At 41.7% G+C, this 16,176-nt stretch overlaps 1 protein-coding gene across 2 annotated transcripts in view; it reads right to left on the bottom strand.

The window, feature by feature from the left end:
• Positions 1-16,176, bottom strand: part of TMEM154 (transmembrane protein 154) — a 55,382-nt gene that overhangs the window by 12,456 nt on the left and 26,750 nt on the right. The window contains exons 4-7 of one of the 2 annotated variants that reach the window (XM_023733534.1): positions 11,747-11,774; positions 10,364-10,449; positions 8,139-8,196; positions 6,065-6,119 (exon numbers count right to left, since the gene is read on the bottom strand). In XM_023733534.1, coding sequence (XP_023589302.1) covers positions 6,071-6,119; positions 8,139-8,196; positions 10,364-10,449; positions 11,747-11,774 — 221 coding nt within the window. In that variant the 3' untranslated portion in view covers positions 6,065-6,070. Of the gene's footprint in view, positions 1-6,064; positions 6,120-8,138; positions 8,197-10,363; positions 10,450-11,746; positions 11,775-16,176 lie in introns of those variants that run through there. The other variant, XM_023733535.1, reaches the window with a different exon arrangement.

Below are 16,176 nucleotides of genomic sequence, written 5' to 3'. Positions count from 1 at the left end.
TCAAACCTCTATTTCTCAATGCTAATGTGTGGTTTTCCCAACTTATCTGTGACAGCGACATTAATGAGTAATTTTTCTAGGAGTGTTTTATATAGATATTTTAAGAATGTGGAACCTCTTTCCCACAAGCCTGTATAGTAACAGGCTGACAAACCCTAAATATGAATTGAATTGATTAAAAAGCATCATCTTATTGTTGTTATTTTTAAGAAAAGCATTTCATTAGAATGCTACCAGTTAAATGGGGATAGACGCAACTCCAATACCTTGTGTCATGACTGCCCCTTGGTTGCAGTCAGGGTTAGATCAGTCACCTTGGTTCCCTGACCAGTTTCCCTTATAACAATCCCTCTTTATGACCACAGTTAATGTTCCCAGCTCCAAGGATGGCAATAAACCTATGCTAAATCTTTCCTGTGTTATGATGCTCTCTAACTCGATTTTTGGGGTGCAGAGTTCAGCTTAGCACAAACTCACATAACAATTAGATCAAGTGCCCTTTGTCTACATCAATATAATGTCCCATCTCCTTCTGGAAAAAACCCTGGCCTGGGTGGAATTACAGAGGTCACGCACCTGGCAAACATCAGCACCAGGCCTAGAATTAGTCCAGCACATATAGATCATGTCCGCAGTGTAGACATATTCTAGATCACTAGTCAAGCAATGCTGTGGTTTATTATATTTAGTACACCCTTCCTCACCCACCATGCGTACACACATGCGCACGCACACACACACACTTGCGTTGTAACAATATTATTGACGTTTTCATCCTGAAGGACCATAACCCGTTACTTTCTATCCAGGAGCCCTGGTGGCACAATGGTTAAGTGCTCGGCTGCTAACCGAAAGGTCAGGAGTTCAAACTCACCAGCGGCTCCATGGGAGAAAAGACCTGGCGATCTGCTCCCCTAAATATTACAGCCTAGGAAACCCTATGGGGCAACTTCCCTCTGTCCTAAAGGGGCACTATGAGTTGGAATTGACTCAAGGGCACACAATAACAGCTTTCTGTCTTTCATAATACTTTCCTCAGACTTGGGGTAACTGGTTAGTAGTTAAATCTTACTGACTTGAGATATAATTTTAAGTGATCCTTGAGAGACCAGAGAGGAAAAGAGGGAAGACACTCATAAATAAAGAAAACAACTGGAAGTAGACACAGAGATTTACACAAAATTACTATTTTTCTTGCAAGTAATAATTACAGTCTTATCAAGGACTGCACGGATAATGGGCATATCATTCACCATATACTTTTGTATATCAGCATCATGGTGCTGGCTTTCTTGCTGCTGAGTATTCTTTTTATTTAATCTATAGTTTCTCTTTTAATCTATGGAATCCCTCTTATTTTAACTAATTAATAAAACGAAAACGGCCATTTTAAAAGCAGCTCTTCTCTAGATTGAGCTTTATCACAAACTAGCATGTGAACCTGGACATCACTTAACTTCTCTGAGTTCCAGGTTTTCTCGGATGGATTATTTCACTTTTAGCTGGTTGTCTTTGGCTGATGTAGACGTGGCCGGGCAATATTAGGTGGTCAGTAAATATCTTTTGAAAGACTACACAGACAATTTTATTTTCTCAAAAAAAAAAAAAGGCAAAGAGGAAAGAAGAAACTGGAAGAAATTTACGAATTTCTCTATTAAACTAACCTCAATTTTCCTGAGAAATACTGAAGTGATTCATGTTTATATAACACCATTGAGCTCAGAAACCCCAAAATAAGCAACAACAGAATGATCATAATACAAGAACAGGAATACTGTTACTTAATCTCTCTGAGTTACTTCATTGCTCAGGTAATAGTACCTAGGCATCTGGCACATAGGAAATGCTATGGAAATGTCTTAATATTGTTGTTGTCATTACTTACTGTACTTTCAAAATTATAACCCACTTGGATAGGACCAAATCTAATTTTCTCCTCCATCTTTCCCAATGTTGTTAGTCAATGTAAAATCATCCCTGTGACCAGGAAGCAAAAAGGGAAAGAAGACGAACGCTTGGCTAATATTTATGACCCCTTTTCTGTGGTTATTCACCTAAGCTTGCAGAGACAGAAATACCAAGCTTTCAGGAAATTGTCTAACTATGAAGGCCTCAGGAAGAAGGAGGAGGCTGGCTAGACTGTAAGCTCCATGATGACAGGGACTTATCTTTCTTGTTTTTACCACTATCTAACGGCATTTGGAAGGAGGGTTGTGAGGGTGGGGTAGGCAATAAGGAAGTATATTTTGTATAAAGAATTTAAAAGCAAGAGTAAAACCAACTAAAAGAATCCTTTTTTGCTACCACAATGTGCTGGAAATGCTTAGCAATGTCAGTGACCACTCCTCTGCTTCAGGGCAGACCGCTCCCACTGTCTTTCCCCCACCTCTGGGCACACGGCTGCCACTACTCCCAGGACCTCGTATAATGCCTGGCATGTGACAGGTGTGAATCATTGAAAAAATTCTAATATGAGGAATAAAAATCTATAAAGTTCTCTCTGCCACCAATTCCTTTGTTATTTCTTCTTCCTACTGATTTTCTTAGGAAACATGAAAACCACAGTATTAACTTCCCATAATACTTTGTACATCTCTGAATCTTAATGAAATTCTGTGCTAAATTCTAGATTCCACAGCTGCAGAAAAAAATGTCCATTCAGTGAGGGCAGGGGAAAGTAGTGAGCATGGGCTGGCCAATGGGATATATGGAAAAAATTCTGAAAGACCTAAGATTATATGCAGATGACAGAACCTTGCTTGCTGAAAGTGGAGAGTACTTGAAGCACTTACTGATGAAGATCAAAGGCTATAGCCTTCAGTATGGATTATACCTCATCATAAAGAAAACAAAAATCCTCACAACTGGACCAGTAAGCTACATCACCATGAAACCAAAAAACCAAACCTGTTGCTGTCAAGTTGATTCCGACTCATAGACACCCTATAGGACAGAGTAGAACTGTCCCATAGGGTTTCCAAGGAGCAGCTGGTAGATTTCAAGTGCCTACCTACCTTTTGGTTAGCAGCTGAACTCTTAACCACTGTGTCACATCATGTTAGATGGAGAAAATACTGAAGTTATCAAGGAATTCCTTTTACTTGGATCCACAAGCAATGCCCAGGGAAACAGCAGTCAAGAAATCAAATGACGTATTGCATTGGGTAAATCTGCTGCAAAAGACCTCTTTAAAGTGCTAAAAATCAAATATGTCACTTTGAGGACTAAGGTGCACCTGATCCAAGCAATGTAATTTTCAATCACCTCAAATGCACGCAAAAACTGGACAATGAATAAGGAAGACCAAAGAAGAATGGATGCCTTTGAATTATAGTGTTGGTCTAGGTAAAAGATGCAGAAATGAGGTCTGGAAGAGAAATATCTGACCACCTCAATTACTGCCTAGTAACCAGCCTTCTCCTGCAATACTCTCGCCTCAGAGCCTGCCCAACTACATGTGACTGCACTCTGGGAACATTTGGCACTTGAAGAGGTGATTGGCACAGGACTTCTGGATGACATGGAGGGTGAGGAGGTAGGGTAGTGTTATCCTGCTCTGAAGGTTTATTCAATGGAGTCCCTGGGTGGTACCAACGGTTAAGAGCTCAGCTATTAAATGAAAGGTTGGTGGTTCGAACCCACCTAAAGGCGGCTCAGAAAACAGGCCCGGTGATCTACTTCCAAAAGATCACAGAAAACCCTATGGACCACAATTCTACTATCACACACATGGGGTTGTCATGAGTTGGAATCGACTCAAAGGCAACTTGGCCTTTGTTTGTTTCTTTGAAGGTTTACTCTATTTATTCCAAAAGAAGCGTGATAGTCATGGCTCAACTTCTCTGCTCTTTGGTCATCCTGGGGTCACCACTACCAATAATTCGTGGTTGTTGTTAGGTGCCATCGAGTCAGTTCTGATTCATAGTGACCCTATGCACAACAGAATGAAATACTGCCCAGTCCCTCACCATCTTCCCGATCATTGCTATGCTTGAGCCCACTGTTGCAGCCACTGTGTCAGTCTATCTCGTTGAAGGTCTTCCTCTTTTTTGCTGACCATCTCCTTTACCAGCATGATGTTCTTCTCCAGGGACTGGTCCCTCCTGATCACATGTTCAAAGTACGTGAGATGAAGTCGCCCTCCTCGTTTCTAAGGAGCATTCTGGCTGTACTTCTTCCAACACAGATTATTCATTCTTCTGGCAGTCCATGGTATATTCAATAGTCTTCACCAACCCCATAACTTAAAGGCATCAATTTTTCTTTGGTCTTCCTTATTCATTATCCAGTTTTCGCATGCATATGAAGCGACTGAAAATACCGGGGATTGGGTCAGGCGCACCTTAGTCCTCAAAGTGACATCTTTGCTTTTTAACACTTTAAGGAGGTCTTTTGCAGCAGATTTGCCCAATGCAATTCAATAAGTCCTTTGATTTCTTGACAGCTGCTTCCATGGGTGTTGCTTGTGGATCCAAGTAAAAGGAAATCCTAGACAACTTCTTTTTTTTCTCCGTTTATCATGATGTTGCTTATTGGCCCATTTGTAAGGATTTTTGTTTTCTTCATCTTGAGGTGTAATCCATACTGAAGGCTGTAGTCTCTGATCTTCATCAGAAAGTGCTTTCAAGTTCTCTTTGCTCTCGGCAAGCAAGGTGGTGTCATCTGCATATTGCAGGTTGTTAATGAGTCTTCCTCCAAGCCTGATGCCGCATTCTCCTTCATATAGTTCAGCTTCTTGAATTATTTCCTCAGCATACAGATTGAATAAGTATGGTGAAAGGATAAAATCCTGTCACATACCTTTTCTGATTTTAAACCATTTAATATCCCCTTGTTCTGTTTGAATGACTGCCTCTTAGTCTATGTACAGGTTCCTCATGAGCACAATTTAGTGTTCTGGAATTCCCATTCTTTGCATTTTTATCCATAATTTGTTATCATCCACACAGCTGAATACCTTTGCATAATCAATAAAACACAGGTAAACATCTTTCTGGTATTCTCTGCTTTCAGCCAAGATCGATCTGATATGAGCAATGATATTCCTCAGTCCATGTCCTCTTCTGAATCTGGCTTGAATTTCTGGCAGTTCCCTGTTGGTGTCCTGCTGCAACTGTTTTTGAGTTATCTTCAGCATAATTTTAATTACATGTGGTATTAATGATATTGTTCCATAATTTCCCCATTCTATTGGATCACCTTTCTTTGGAATGGGCACAAATATGGATCTCTTCCAGTTGGTTGGCCAAGCAGCTGTCTTCCAAATTTCTTGGCATAGATGAGTGAGCACTTCCAACATTGCATCTGTTGTTGAAACATCTCAGTTGATATTCTATCAATTCCTGGAGGCTTGTTTTTCGCCAGTGCCTTCAGTGCAGCTTCAACTTCTTCCTTCAGTACCATTGGTTCTTGATCATACGCTACCTCCAGAAATGCTTGAACGTCAATCAATTCTTTTTGGTACAGTGACTCTGTGAATTCCTTCCATCTTCTTTTGATGCTTCCTGTGTCATTTAATATTTCGCCCATAGAATCCTTCAATATTGCATCTCCAGGCTTCAATTTTTTCTCCAGCTCTTTCAGTTTGAGAAATGTCGAGCGTGTTCTTCCTTTTTGGTTTTCTAACTCCAGGTCTTTACATTTCATTATAATATTTTACTTTGTCTTTTCGAACTGCCCTTTGAAATCTTCTGTTCAGCTCTTTTATGTGATCATTTCTTCCTTTCACTTAATTTACATTCAAGAGCAAATTTCAGGGTCTCTTCTGACCTCCATTTTGGTTTGTTCTTTCTTTCCTGTCTTTTAGTGACCTTTTGTTTTCTTCATGTCTGACGTCCTTGATGTCATCCCACAACTCACCTTGTCTTCGGTCATTAGTGTTCAGTGCATCAAATCTATTCTTGAGATGGTCTCTAAATTCAGGTGGGATATATTTTGGCTCTTGTGGACTTGTTTTAATTTCCTTCAGCTTCAAGTTGAACTTGCACATGTGCAACTGACGGTCTGTTCCGCAGTCAGCCCCTGGCCTTGTTTTGACTGATGATATTGAGTCTCTTTCCACAGATGTATTCTATTTGATTCCTGTGTATTCCATCTGGTGAGGTCCATGTGTATATTCGCTGTTTGTTGAAAAAAGGTATTTGAAATGAATAAGTCAGTGATCTTGCAAAATTTTATCATGTGATCTCCTGTGTCATTTGTATCACCGAGGCCATATTATCCAGCTACCAATCCTTCTTTGTTTCCAACTTTCACATTCCAATCACTAGTAATTATCAATGCATCACGACTGTATGTTCAGTGAACTTCAGACTGCAAAAGTTGGTGAAAATCTTCAATTTCTTCATCTTTGGCCTGAGTGGTTGGTGCGTAAATTTCAGTAATAGTCATATTAAATGGTCTTTCTTGTAGGCATATGGATATTATCCTATCACTGACAGTGTTGTACTTCAGGATAGATCTCGAAATGTTCTTTTTGACAACGAATGTGATTTGTCAAATTCAATTTGTCATTCCTGACATAAAAGACCATATGATTGTCTAATTCAAAATGGCCAATACCAGTCCATTTCAGCTCACTAATGCCTAGGATATCAATCTTTATGCATTCTATTTCATTTTTGACAACTTCCAATTTTCCTAGATTCATACTTTGTACATTCCACATTCCAGTTATTAATGGATGGTTGCAGCTGTTTCATCCCATTTTGAGTAGTGCCACATCAGCAAATGAAGGTCCCAAAAGTTTTACTCTATCCATGTCATTAAGGTTGACTGTACTTTGAGGAGGCGGCTCTTCCCCAGTAGTATTTTGAGTGCCTTCCAACCTGAGGGGCTCTTCTTCCAGCGCTATACAATGTTCCACTGCTATTCATGAGGTTTTCACTGGCCAATTTATTTAGAACTAGAGCACCAGGTCCTTTTTCCTAGTTTGTCTTAATATGTAAGCTCCACTGAAACCTGTCTGCCATGGGTAACCCTGCTGGTATTTGAAATACAGGTGGCATAGCTTCCAGCATAACAGCAACATGCAAGCCACCACGTTATGACAAACTGACAGACAAGTGGTGAGCCAACAACTTGGTGCCCTCAAAATTACAGACGTACTCTGAGAAGCAGGTCCCCCACTGGCTGAGTTACCACTTCTATTTCCTGCAAATACCTTCCCCTACCTGATCAAACTATTCTCTGATCAAATACATTGCAAAGATAGTTAAGATTTTCACTCACAAACAATAATATAATTTAAACGTGATTGTGGAGTGCTAAGCAATCCACCAGCCACTCCGCAGGAAAAAGATGTGGTTGTTTGCTTCTGTAAAAGATTTACAGCCTTGGAAACCCTATAGGGCAGTTCTACTCCGTCCTATAGGGTCACCATGAGTGGGAATCTACTCGATGGCAATGAGTTTAGTTTGGGAAGCAACTCCCAAGCTTGATGCACTAAAATTTTCAATCAAGCAGAGCCACCTAGTGGTAGTAAGATTTTTTTTTTTTTGTAATTCTCATTTCCTCTCATATATTCAAGTATTTTTTGTTTTTAATGTTCATTTTACTCACGCTTGTTTACAGTCACCCCCTTTGAGACTGTCACCTCCATCTGTTTTCCTTACCAAACATCTATTTCTCCAAGGTAAACAAAGCTACAGTTTGTTATCTTTAGGAAATTTTATGACTAAAACAGAAGTAAGCTCAACGGTGTTTCTTTAGAAGTACAAGAAAGTGTCAATACTAATTTATTTCTAAAGATAAAGGGCCACTAGAATATTTTCTTTGTAACCTTCTATTTTCCATAACTCACACTTCCTTTTCTCCACACCACACATGTACAAAAAACCAAAAAAACCAAACCCATTGCCGTTGAGTTGATTCCAACTCATAGCAACCCTATAGGACAGAGTAGAACTGACCTGTAGAGTTTCCAAGGAGTGCCTGGTGGATTGGAACTGCCAACCCTTTGGTTAGCAGCCGTAACACTTAACCACTATGCCACCAGGGTTTCCCCGCACATGTATACACTCATGTAAAACATTACATGAAACTTACAGGCACAAAGAAGGTGCATAAAAGTGCTGCACTGTGGTCTCCAACCCCACCTCCCCCAAACCCATATAATCTATGGCAGAAATTAGACATACCTTGGGTTGTGGTTTGATTCCTTTTCTTCCTTTAAAGTAGGTAAACATTCATAGTCAGCTAGGATAGGATAAAAGCAAACTCATGGTTAGTCACTGAAATTCTACTTCCTCTCCACAAAACCCATACAGTCGATCACTACATTTCCCTGAACTGCGTGGTTACTTGTGCAGAAATGTCTTCGCCGGGGAGTTCCAGAGGTTAAAAGATTAATGATGGCCAGGCGGTTGAAATGGAAAAAGCACTAATAGCACAGATACAACACTTTAACATGCCCCTGCCCCTGCCCCTGCCCCTGTTGGAAAGGGCGCAATTCATCACTGCTTGATTATTCAGTCTCTGTAGGAACCCACTGCTGCTCCAAAAGCTAGAATCTGCATGCATCAGGATAGATCCTGGAGTGACACGGCTTCACCTGAGGTCCTGAGTGTCTGCAGAATGGTTTCAGTCAGATAGCACAATAGAAATAAGCAGGTGAGGAGGGGGAACAACCAACCTTCTTAAAGTCATCAGAGTTCTCACCGATTACACTACCCATTATTTTTGAAGGGAAAAAACATCCACTGGATCTATGACCTATGTGTCAAAATAACTGCTTTCGTTCTCAAATTGTTGTTGTTAGTGGCCGTCGAGTCCATTCCAACTCATAGTGACCTCATGTGTGCAGAGTTGCTACACAGGATTTTCAAGGCTGTGACCTTTCAGAAGCAGATCTCCAGGCCTGTCTTCCAAAGTGCCTCTGGGTGCGTTCGAATCGCTAACCTTTCAGCTAGTAGGTGAGTGTGTATCATTTGCACCACCCAGAGACAGTTTTTGGGTTTTAGTGAGTGTAATAGGATCATGTTTTCATATTACAATTTTCTCAGGAATAAAACGAATTACACCAAAATATTAAGAATGAGTGAAGAAATTTTTTTTTCTTCTTTCTACTTTTTTTCCATTTTCCAAATTCTAGTCTATATGTATATTACTTTTATAAACTAAAAACAAGAAAATGAAATAACTTTTGAAATTATCGCAATGACCCCGTCCTATCCTAAAATACTTCACAGAGCCATTCTCCCTTCAATATGGGATTATGAAAAACTGTTAGAAATTATGCAAGTTAGTTGAGTGGTTTTGATCTTTTGGAAAACTCATCCTGATAAGCTTCTGGTACAATAATTCAAATGCCAATAATTCAAATCAAATGATTCGAAAACTCCATTGTAGATTGTTGAATATGACAGATTGCAGGGTATTTTTTAAGGTAATTGTTAAAAATACAAATGATAATATAAACTGTGATTTTATTAATTTAATTTGGGCATTAAAAATAATTTGCTTATTTTATGAAGGAATAGAAAAAGAAGAACCAACTGTCAACGTTGTTAAGTCCAAATATTGGTTTAATAAAAAGTAAGACACATATAATTACTGCCAGATATTAGTTGGAAATTGAGTTATATTGTGATACTTACATTATCACCTATATTAATGCTGTGACCAATAGAACATCCTGCAGTGATGGAAATGTTCTGTGTCTGTGCAGTCCAATACAGTAGCTGCTAGTAGCTATTGAGCCCTCGAAATGTGGCTAGAGTGACTGAGGTACTGAATTTTTTATTTCATTTAATTGTAATTAGTTCAAATTTAAATAGCCACATGTGGCTAATACCTATCGTACTGGGCAGTACCCAAAAACCAAACTGTTGCCCTCAATTCGATTCAGACTCATATTGACCCTACAGTACAGAGCAGAACTGCCCCATATGGGTTTCCAAGGAGCAGGTGGTGGATTCAAACTACTGACTTTTTGGTTAGTAGCTGAGCTCTTTACTACTGTGCCACCAGATCTATGTAAATTACATTTGCTAGTTTTATATCCACATATAGGTTGAAATGATAGATCTCTAAGTTCTATAAATACATAAGGTAACGCCAGATGTTAATTTTCCGGATAATTTGGTGTCAGAGATTTCCCTGTTTGGAAAAAAAAAAAAACTTTCTGCTTAAAAAAGATCATTTCAAAACTAGTAACAAAATAAGAACAAGTGGAAACAATTGATGCAATAATTAAACTGGATATTTAAGGACAGTCAGATCCAAGTTTATTATCTGCATACTCCAGCGATCTAACGTGAGACTAGGCTTTGTCATGCTCCAGGATTTGCTTTAGATATTTATAAAGCTGTTTGCAGCCTTCTATTACTACAGAGAAAAGAAAAAACTTTAGCTTACCACTTACCATTTCTATTCATGCTGTTCATCCATTTGTCAAGCTCTTCCATTTCTATTTCCATAACAGAGGGTGTGTCTTCCTCAAAAATAGGGCTAGAGACAGAGAACAAAAAGCATGAAAACAAACAAACAAAAAACGTGTAGTGTGTCGTTTGGGGTGACCCTAGAATGTTGACTTTGAGGAGAATGAACTTGATTTAGTGTCTTAAACTCCAAGGCAGCCTGGCAGGTCTTGTCCTATTCAGGACTATCAAACTCTAATAAAGGCTAAAACTCAAAACAAACCTAAGTCTATCACTGATCCAAAAACCGAAGAAGCACAAGCCCAGCCAGTGGACTGCAAAGTGAAACCGGGGAACTTGCACTGTCCCCTAAAGGTACAAAGGCTTCCACCTTGCAGCTCCTCCCGGAGTTGCCACATTTAGCCCTCCCCCCGCCACCCCCCCACCAAAAAAAAAAGTTGCCGTCGAGTCGATTCCGACTCATAGCAACCCTATAGCCTTGCTTAATTTCACTTCCCTTTCCTTGGTGTTTTTGATCACTGCCCAAGGTCAAGAGGCCACTGTCAACAGGCTACTGTTACCATACACAGCCCTACTCCAACACCCTAGCTTCTCTCTGGAGAAATGGAGCCGCAGACTTCAGAAACCCACTGTCTTCCCTTGCCCGGGCTCAGAGCGCAGTTACAGGCCAAGGAGAAGCCGTCTGTTAATGTATATTGGGTGGAGGTGGGCATGGGGGGACCACCAGCTCTAAGCCGCAGCGTAGGCGTCACATTGCGGAGAGGAAGTGAGAAAAATGTCTACACAAAGAATAAAGGGAGAGGACAAGGCGGGAGGCATCGCCACAGAACGCTCTTTTAGGTGGAATCTCGGTCTCCCTCCCTCCGTCCCTTTCTCCCCTTCCACCCGCAGCCCACCCTCCCTTTCACTTCCGTCTCCTCCTCTCCCCCGCCCCTCCCGCGGTGGCTCTCGCTGTGTAAACTTCACTCTTCTTCCTGGGATCCCCTCCCCTAATACCAGCGAAGGTACCTTCCCAGGTGATACGATTTTTTATCAGAATAAATGGACCTATGTCCTTGAAATACACCCAGGGTCAGTGTATTGAATTACTATGCATTTGGATTCGGTAGCAGTCAGAAAAAGATTTCTTTTCAGAACAGGGGGCAACGAAATAAACAAGACCCGCCCCTCTCCCCCGCCCAAACACCCCTGGCCTGAGGTTTGGAGAACGAGGCACCTTCTCTCTAGGCCGCTAGGGGCGCCCGGGAGGCAGGAGGGTCAGGCGAACAAAAACACTTGAAAAGGACCGGTGGCTCGCTAATCTAAGTGTCTTCCTAACTACTCTTGTCGATGACTGAACTGGACTGGAAGCAACGGGGAAGACTTACACTTTCACGTTTTCACTTCCCAGTTCATCTAAAAGAGAACACATATGAAGGTCATATGAGCTTGCTTTGTCCGTAAACAACTTTTTTATTTCAACAACAGCTGAAATCTCCCTTACGAAAAGAACCAAATGATTTTAAGTAAATCACAATTTTAAAGGAGCAATAATTAACCTCCAAGTCAAACAAGTGCAGAGTGCCATATGAAAATGAGGTCCTAATGGGCACGAAATCTGTTTTCTCTTAGGTATAGATGATCCCCTGGGAGCGCTTGCTTCAGGTCAGATGCTCATCCCTCTTTATTCTTCATTTCCACGTGGAGGAACACAGGGGTAAGGGAGAGAAGCCAGCCAGTTGCCGTTGAGTGGATTCCAAGTCATAGCGCCCACAAGTCACAGTGCCCCCATGTGTGTCTGAGTAGAACTGTGCTCCATAGGGTTTTCAATGGCTGATTTTTCAGAAGTAGATTGCTAGGTCTTTCTTCCAAGGCATCCCTGGGTGGGCTCAAACCTCCAAACTTTCTGTTAGTAGTCGAGTGTGTTAACTATTTGCGCCACCCAGGGACTACAAGGGAGAGACAGGAAGGGCTAAATAAGAGGACTTGCTCCTTGCCCTCTTTCAGGAACATAGCTATTGCATCTCCTTGTGACAGACTCTTCCTTTATCCCAGAGTAGAATGTGGGGTACTCCAGCACAGGCTCCAACATAGAACTCTCCTTTTACCACTGCTCTCTCTGCGACTGGATCCATCACATCTTTTGGATCTCAAAGAGACCTCCTCTATCCAGGGCTTTGAACTGGTTCAAACTGGTTCAGTCATGGCTGACTAAACGAAACCAGAACATACTTGAGTTTTTACAATTTGGTTGGTCCGGAACAATAACCAGAACTGGAGAAATTACTGGTCAAAGCCCTGGAATGGAAGACTCAGAGGAGGTGTAGTGAGTCCTTTCAGGAGCCTGATGCATGAGATTGGATTATTGGCAGGACTGTGGAGGTCCACATTCAAAGTGTCACAGTAGGCCACCATCTTTGAGCAGGGCACCCCTGTTTCCAACTCTGCTCAAAATCCAGTGGGCAAGAGATTTGGTTGCTATGCAATGTGTACACTGCCCTTGTTTTCTCAGAGGGAGATTAGGTTTCTAGCAGGGCTTTGACCTGTAATTTTCCTGGTCTGGTTATCATTCTGGTTCACCCCAATTTTAAAAATTCGAGTCTTCTGGTTTCGCTTCATCAGCCATGAAGAACTGGTTTGAAGCCCTGCCTCTATCTTAAGCAGGGCTCATCTTTCCTATTGGAGTAACACGCTTGGCTGCTAACGGAAAGGTTGGAAGTTGGAGATTATCCAGAGGCACCTGGGAAGAAAGGCCTAGAGATCCACTTGCAAAAAAGTAGCACTTGAAAACCCTAAGGAGCACAGTTCTATTCTGACACACACAGGGTCGCAGTGAGTCAGAGTAGGCTAGATGGCAACTGGTTGTACCTTTTTTATTATTCCCCAGCCCAGCACCCTTTTACTTCCTTCATAGCATTTGTCACAATCTGCAATTGATTAATTCATTTGTTTGACTCTTTTTTGGGGGGAGAGGGGTCATTCTCTCCTACTAGATTGTAAACTCCAAAAGGGGAGAGATTATGTCTGCCTTGTTCATTGTGGCAGCCCCCCATCCAGCTGGCACAGTACGTGGCACATGGTAAGCACTCAGTAAATATTTATTGAATAGATGACTAGGTCTCAATCTGTATGTTGAGCACTGAATTCATGTCCAGTCTTCTGGACTTAGTATTATCATCATAGTGAAACTTTCAACAGCCCTGTGTTTTTCACTGTTGTTTGAGGTGAGAGTCAGGTAACAGTTGGCAAAACAGCTCTAATGTAGATCAGAATACTTGTGGCAAGAATCAGAGCTCGATGCCCCCACCTCAAGCTCTGTTATATTTGGAAAGGGGGCCAACACACCTAGAAAAACGAGGCAATGATGTCAAGCTAGGAAATAGCGTAAGTCACCACCACATTTTATGATGTGAAACCACTGAAAGGCAAACCACTTTGCAGCAGGTGCTTGGCAGTCAGAAGCCTCTTTTCGTCTGGCTTACAGAAATGCAGGCCCCCAGCGAGGGGACAACAACCAGCAGGCACCTGGAACAGAGCTCCTTGCAGTGTGAGCCACTGTAATTTCCTGTGGGCTGGCAAGTTTCAATGGCATTGCTAATCCGGGAAAGCTGGGTGCAGATGTAAGTTTCATACCACCACTGCTTGCTTTGCAGGGGCTGTAGGTTATTTCCTCTTGCCCCACCGCAGGCCTCTGAAGCTTCCTGCAGATGCCCCACTCCTCAGAAACTTAGATTAGGGGGAGGGGAATATCTTCTTCTGACGTTTTATATATACACATTTTGCATCTAAAATTTACAGACTATTTCTTTTTAAATAAAATCCCCCACACAATTGAGCCTCCCCCTCAGGTGGCTCAGAAGTCTCCCCTGTTTTGTCACTCCCTCCTCCTTCCACCCCCTTTTCTCCTGCCTAATTTCCCCACTAATTTCTCAGAGAGCAAGTGGCTCCACAGCCCCACGTGTGCGCATGGGTTTATCTTTATAATCGGGGTTGCCTGCAGGCTTCGCGGTGAGCAAAAGCTAGCCCTGCATACAGATGATGGAAAAGTTTAAACACCCATTACGAAAGTGCTCCAAATGTGCCAGATGTGAAGCTGCTGCAATTAGTACTAAAGAGAGCAAAAAGCCTTCTGTGGCCTCGTCTTGCCCGCTCCACAGCCATTACCCCCGGCCAGCCTTCATGCCAACGGCAGAACATCCGGGCAGGCGAGTGCACAAGTGCAGAGCATTAAACCAGAAGGGAGACCAATTACTGGTCCTCAGCAACCAGGCCCTCCCAGCTGCACTCCACCTGGCCTGTATCTCTTTAGTAATATCCACCTACCCCTTTCCCAACAACCAGGTGGCAAACGTAGCCTTTATACAGGCTCCCCTCCCCCGCTCCACGACTGGATTCCATTTTTTGTCCTCCAGCCTTCCATTTTCTATCCTCCAGCCCTCTTTGTTCCCCCGTTCAGATCCTACATTAGACACACTTAGCCTGACAACACCCCCTTCCGGCTCCTCTCCTCTGTGTACTGGATAGTGGGATCATGGGGTGGGGTGTGCTCAGCACCCCAGCAGGAGACTGCTTTCCTCAGCCAGTTTCCAGGCTGAACAGAGAGCAGGAGAGGTCACCTCTTTCTGGAGATTTACTGAGCAGAGCCAGGCACCATGAAGCCACAGCACTGTTGAAAGTGATGGTTTACTGTCAGCGGTTTTCCCTGCAGCTCTTTGAGAGAGATCCAGCACATCAAGGCACTTCATAAATGTTAAATAATAACAACTGCAAATTTAATGCCTGGAGGTCTAGGAAGAATGATAGCAGAACATCAAGCTACTACACAATGGGTCCCTTTTCCTGATAATGAAAAGGACAGGCTCAAAGATGGAAGACATGTCTAATTAGATGAAGTGTTCTTTCTGAAAATTGTGGCCAAGTCCTCCCCAGTTGTTGAATTTATTTTCTGATGGAGAAGAATATCAGTTAATGTGCTCAGCTGTTAACCAGAAGGTTGGTGGTTCAAGTCCACCTAGAGATGCCTCAGAAGAAAGGCCTGGTGATCTACTTCCAAAAAATCAGTCATTGAAAACCCTGCGGAGCACAGTTCTACTCTAAAACACATGGGGTCACCATGAGTCGGAATCAACTTGACAGCAGCTAGTATATATGTGCGAGGAGAGAAGAAAATGTGTCTACTCCTAACTTGCTGAGGGACATCATGCATGCAGGTTTCCATGCCTTCCCACAAAACTTTCCTTTGGGAATTTTCCAAGCAAAATTCTGATTTGACCCAGTGTAGCAGTTTTAGTGTAGGGGAAAAAAAAATTGCATTTCAATCAAATTTTGCTAATTTAAATATTGTGTTTTTATTGACTTGCATTATAGCGTTAAATATGAATGAGGGGACTTCACTTAACAGTGGTTGCTAGCCTTTGTTAGCACTCATTTGTTGGAAGAGACGTTCATCTGTTAAACAATTAACCATCTGTAGTTAGTCAAGAAGTGGTTATTAAAAGAAAAAAATCAAATGAAGCTCTCATTATCAAAGACTTGTGATAAACAATTGTTTTGAAATTCTAAGTTTTCTGTGTTGTGTTTTCTTTAAACTAAAAATAATGTACCAATTTATATTAAAGAGAATGTGCAAATTTTAATTTTTAACCTTTATGAGTAGGAGATTTTTTTTTTTTTAATTCTAAAATTTCTTCAGTGACTCGTTCATTGAACAAATATTTATCAAGCAGCTACTACTGTGTGTTGGGCTAGGCACTATGTTAAGTTAAGCGGATAATAATGATTAACACTTACTTAGCACTTATAACATACCAGGTACTTT

This window comes from Trichechus manatus, unplaced genomic scaffold (assembly GCF_000243295.1).
Source record: "Trichechus manatus latirostris isolate Lorelei unplaced genomic scaffold, TriManLat1.0 scaffold00059, whole genome shotgun sequence".
Taxonomy (NCBI): Eukaryota; Metazoa; Chordata; class Mammalia; order Sirenia; family Trichechidae; genus Trichechus; species Trichechus manatus.
This window is presented reverse-complemented; position numbering and strand designations above follow the sequence as displayed.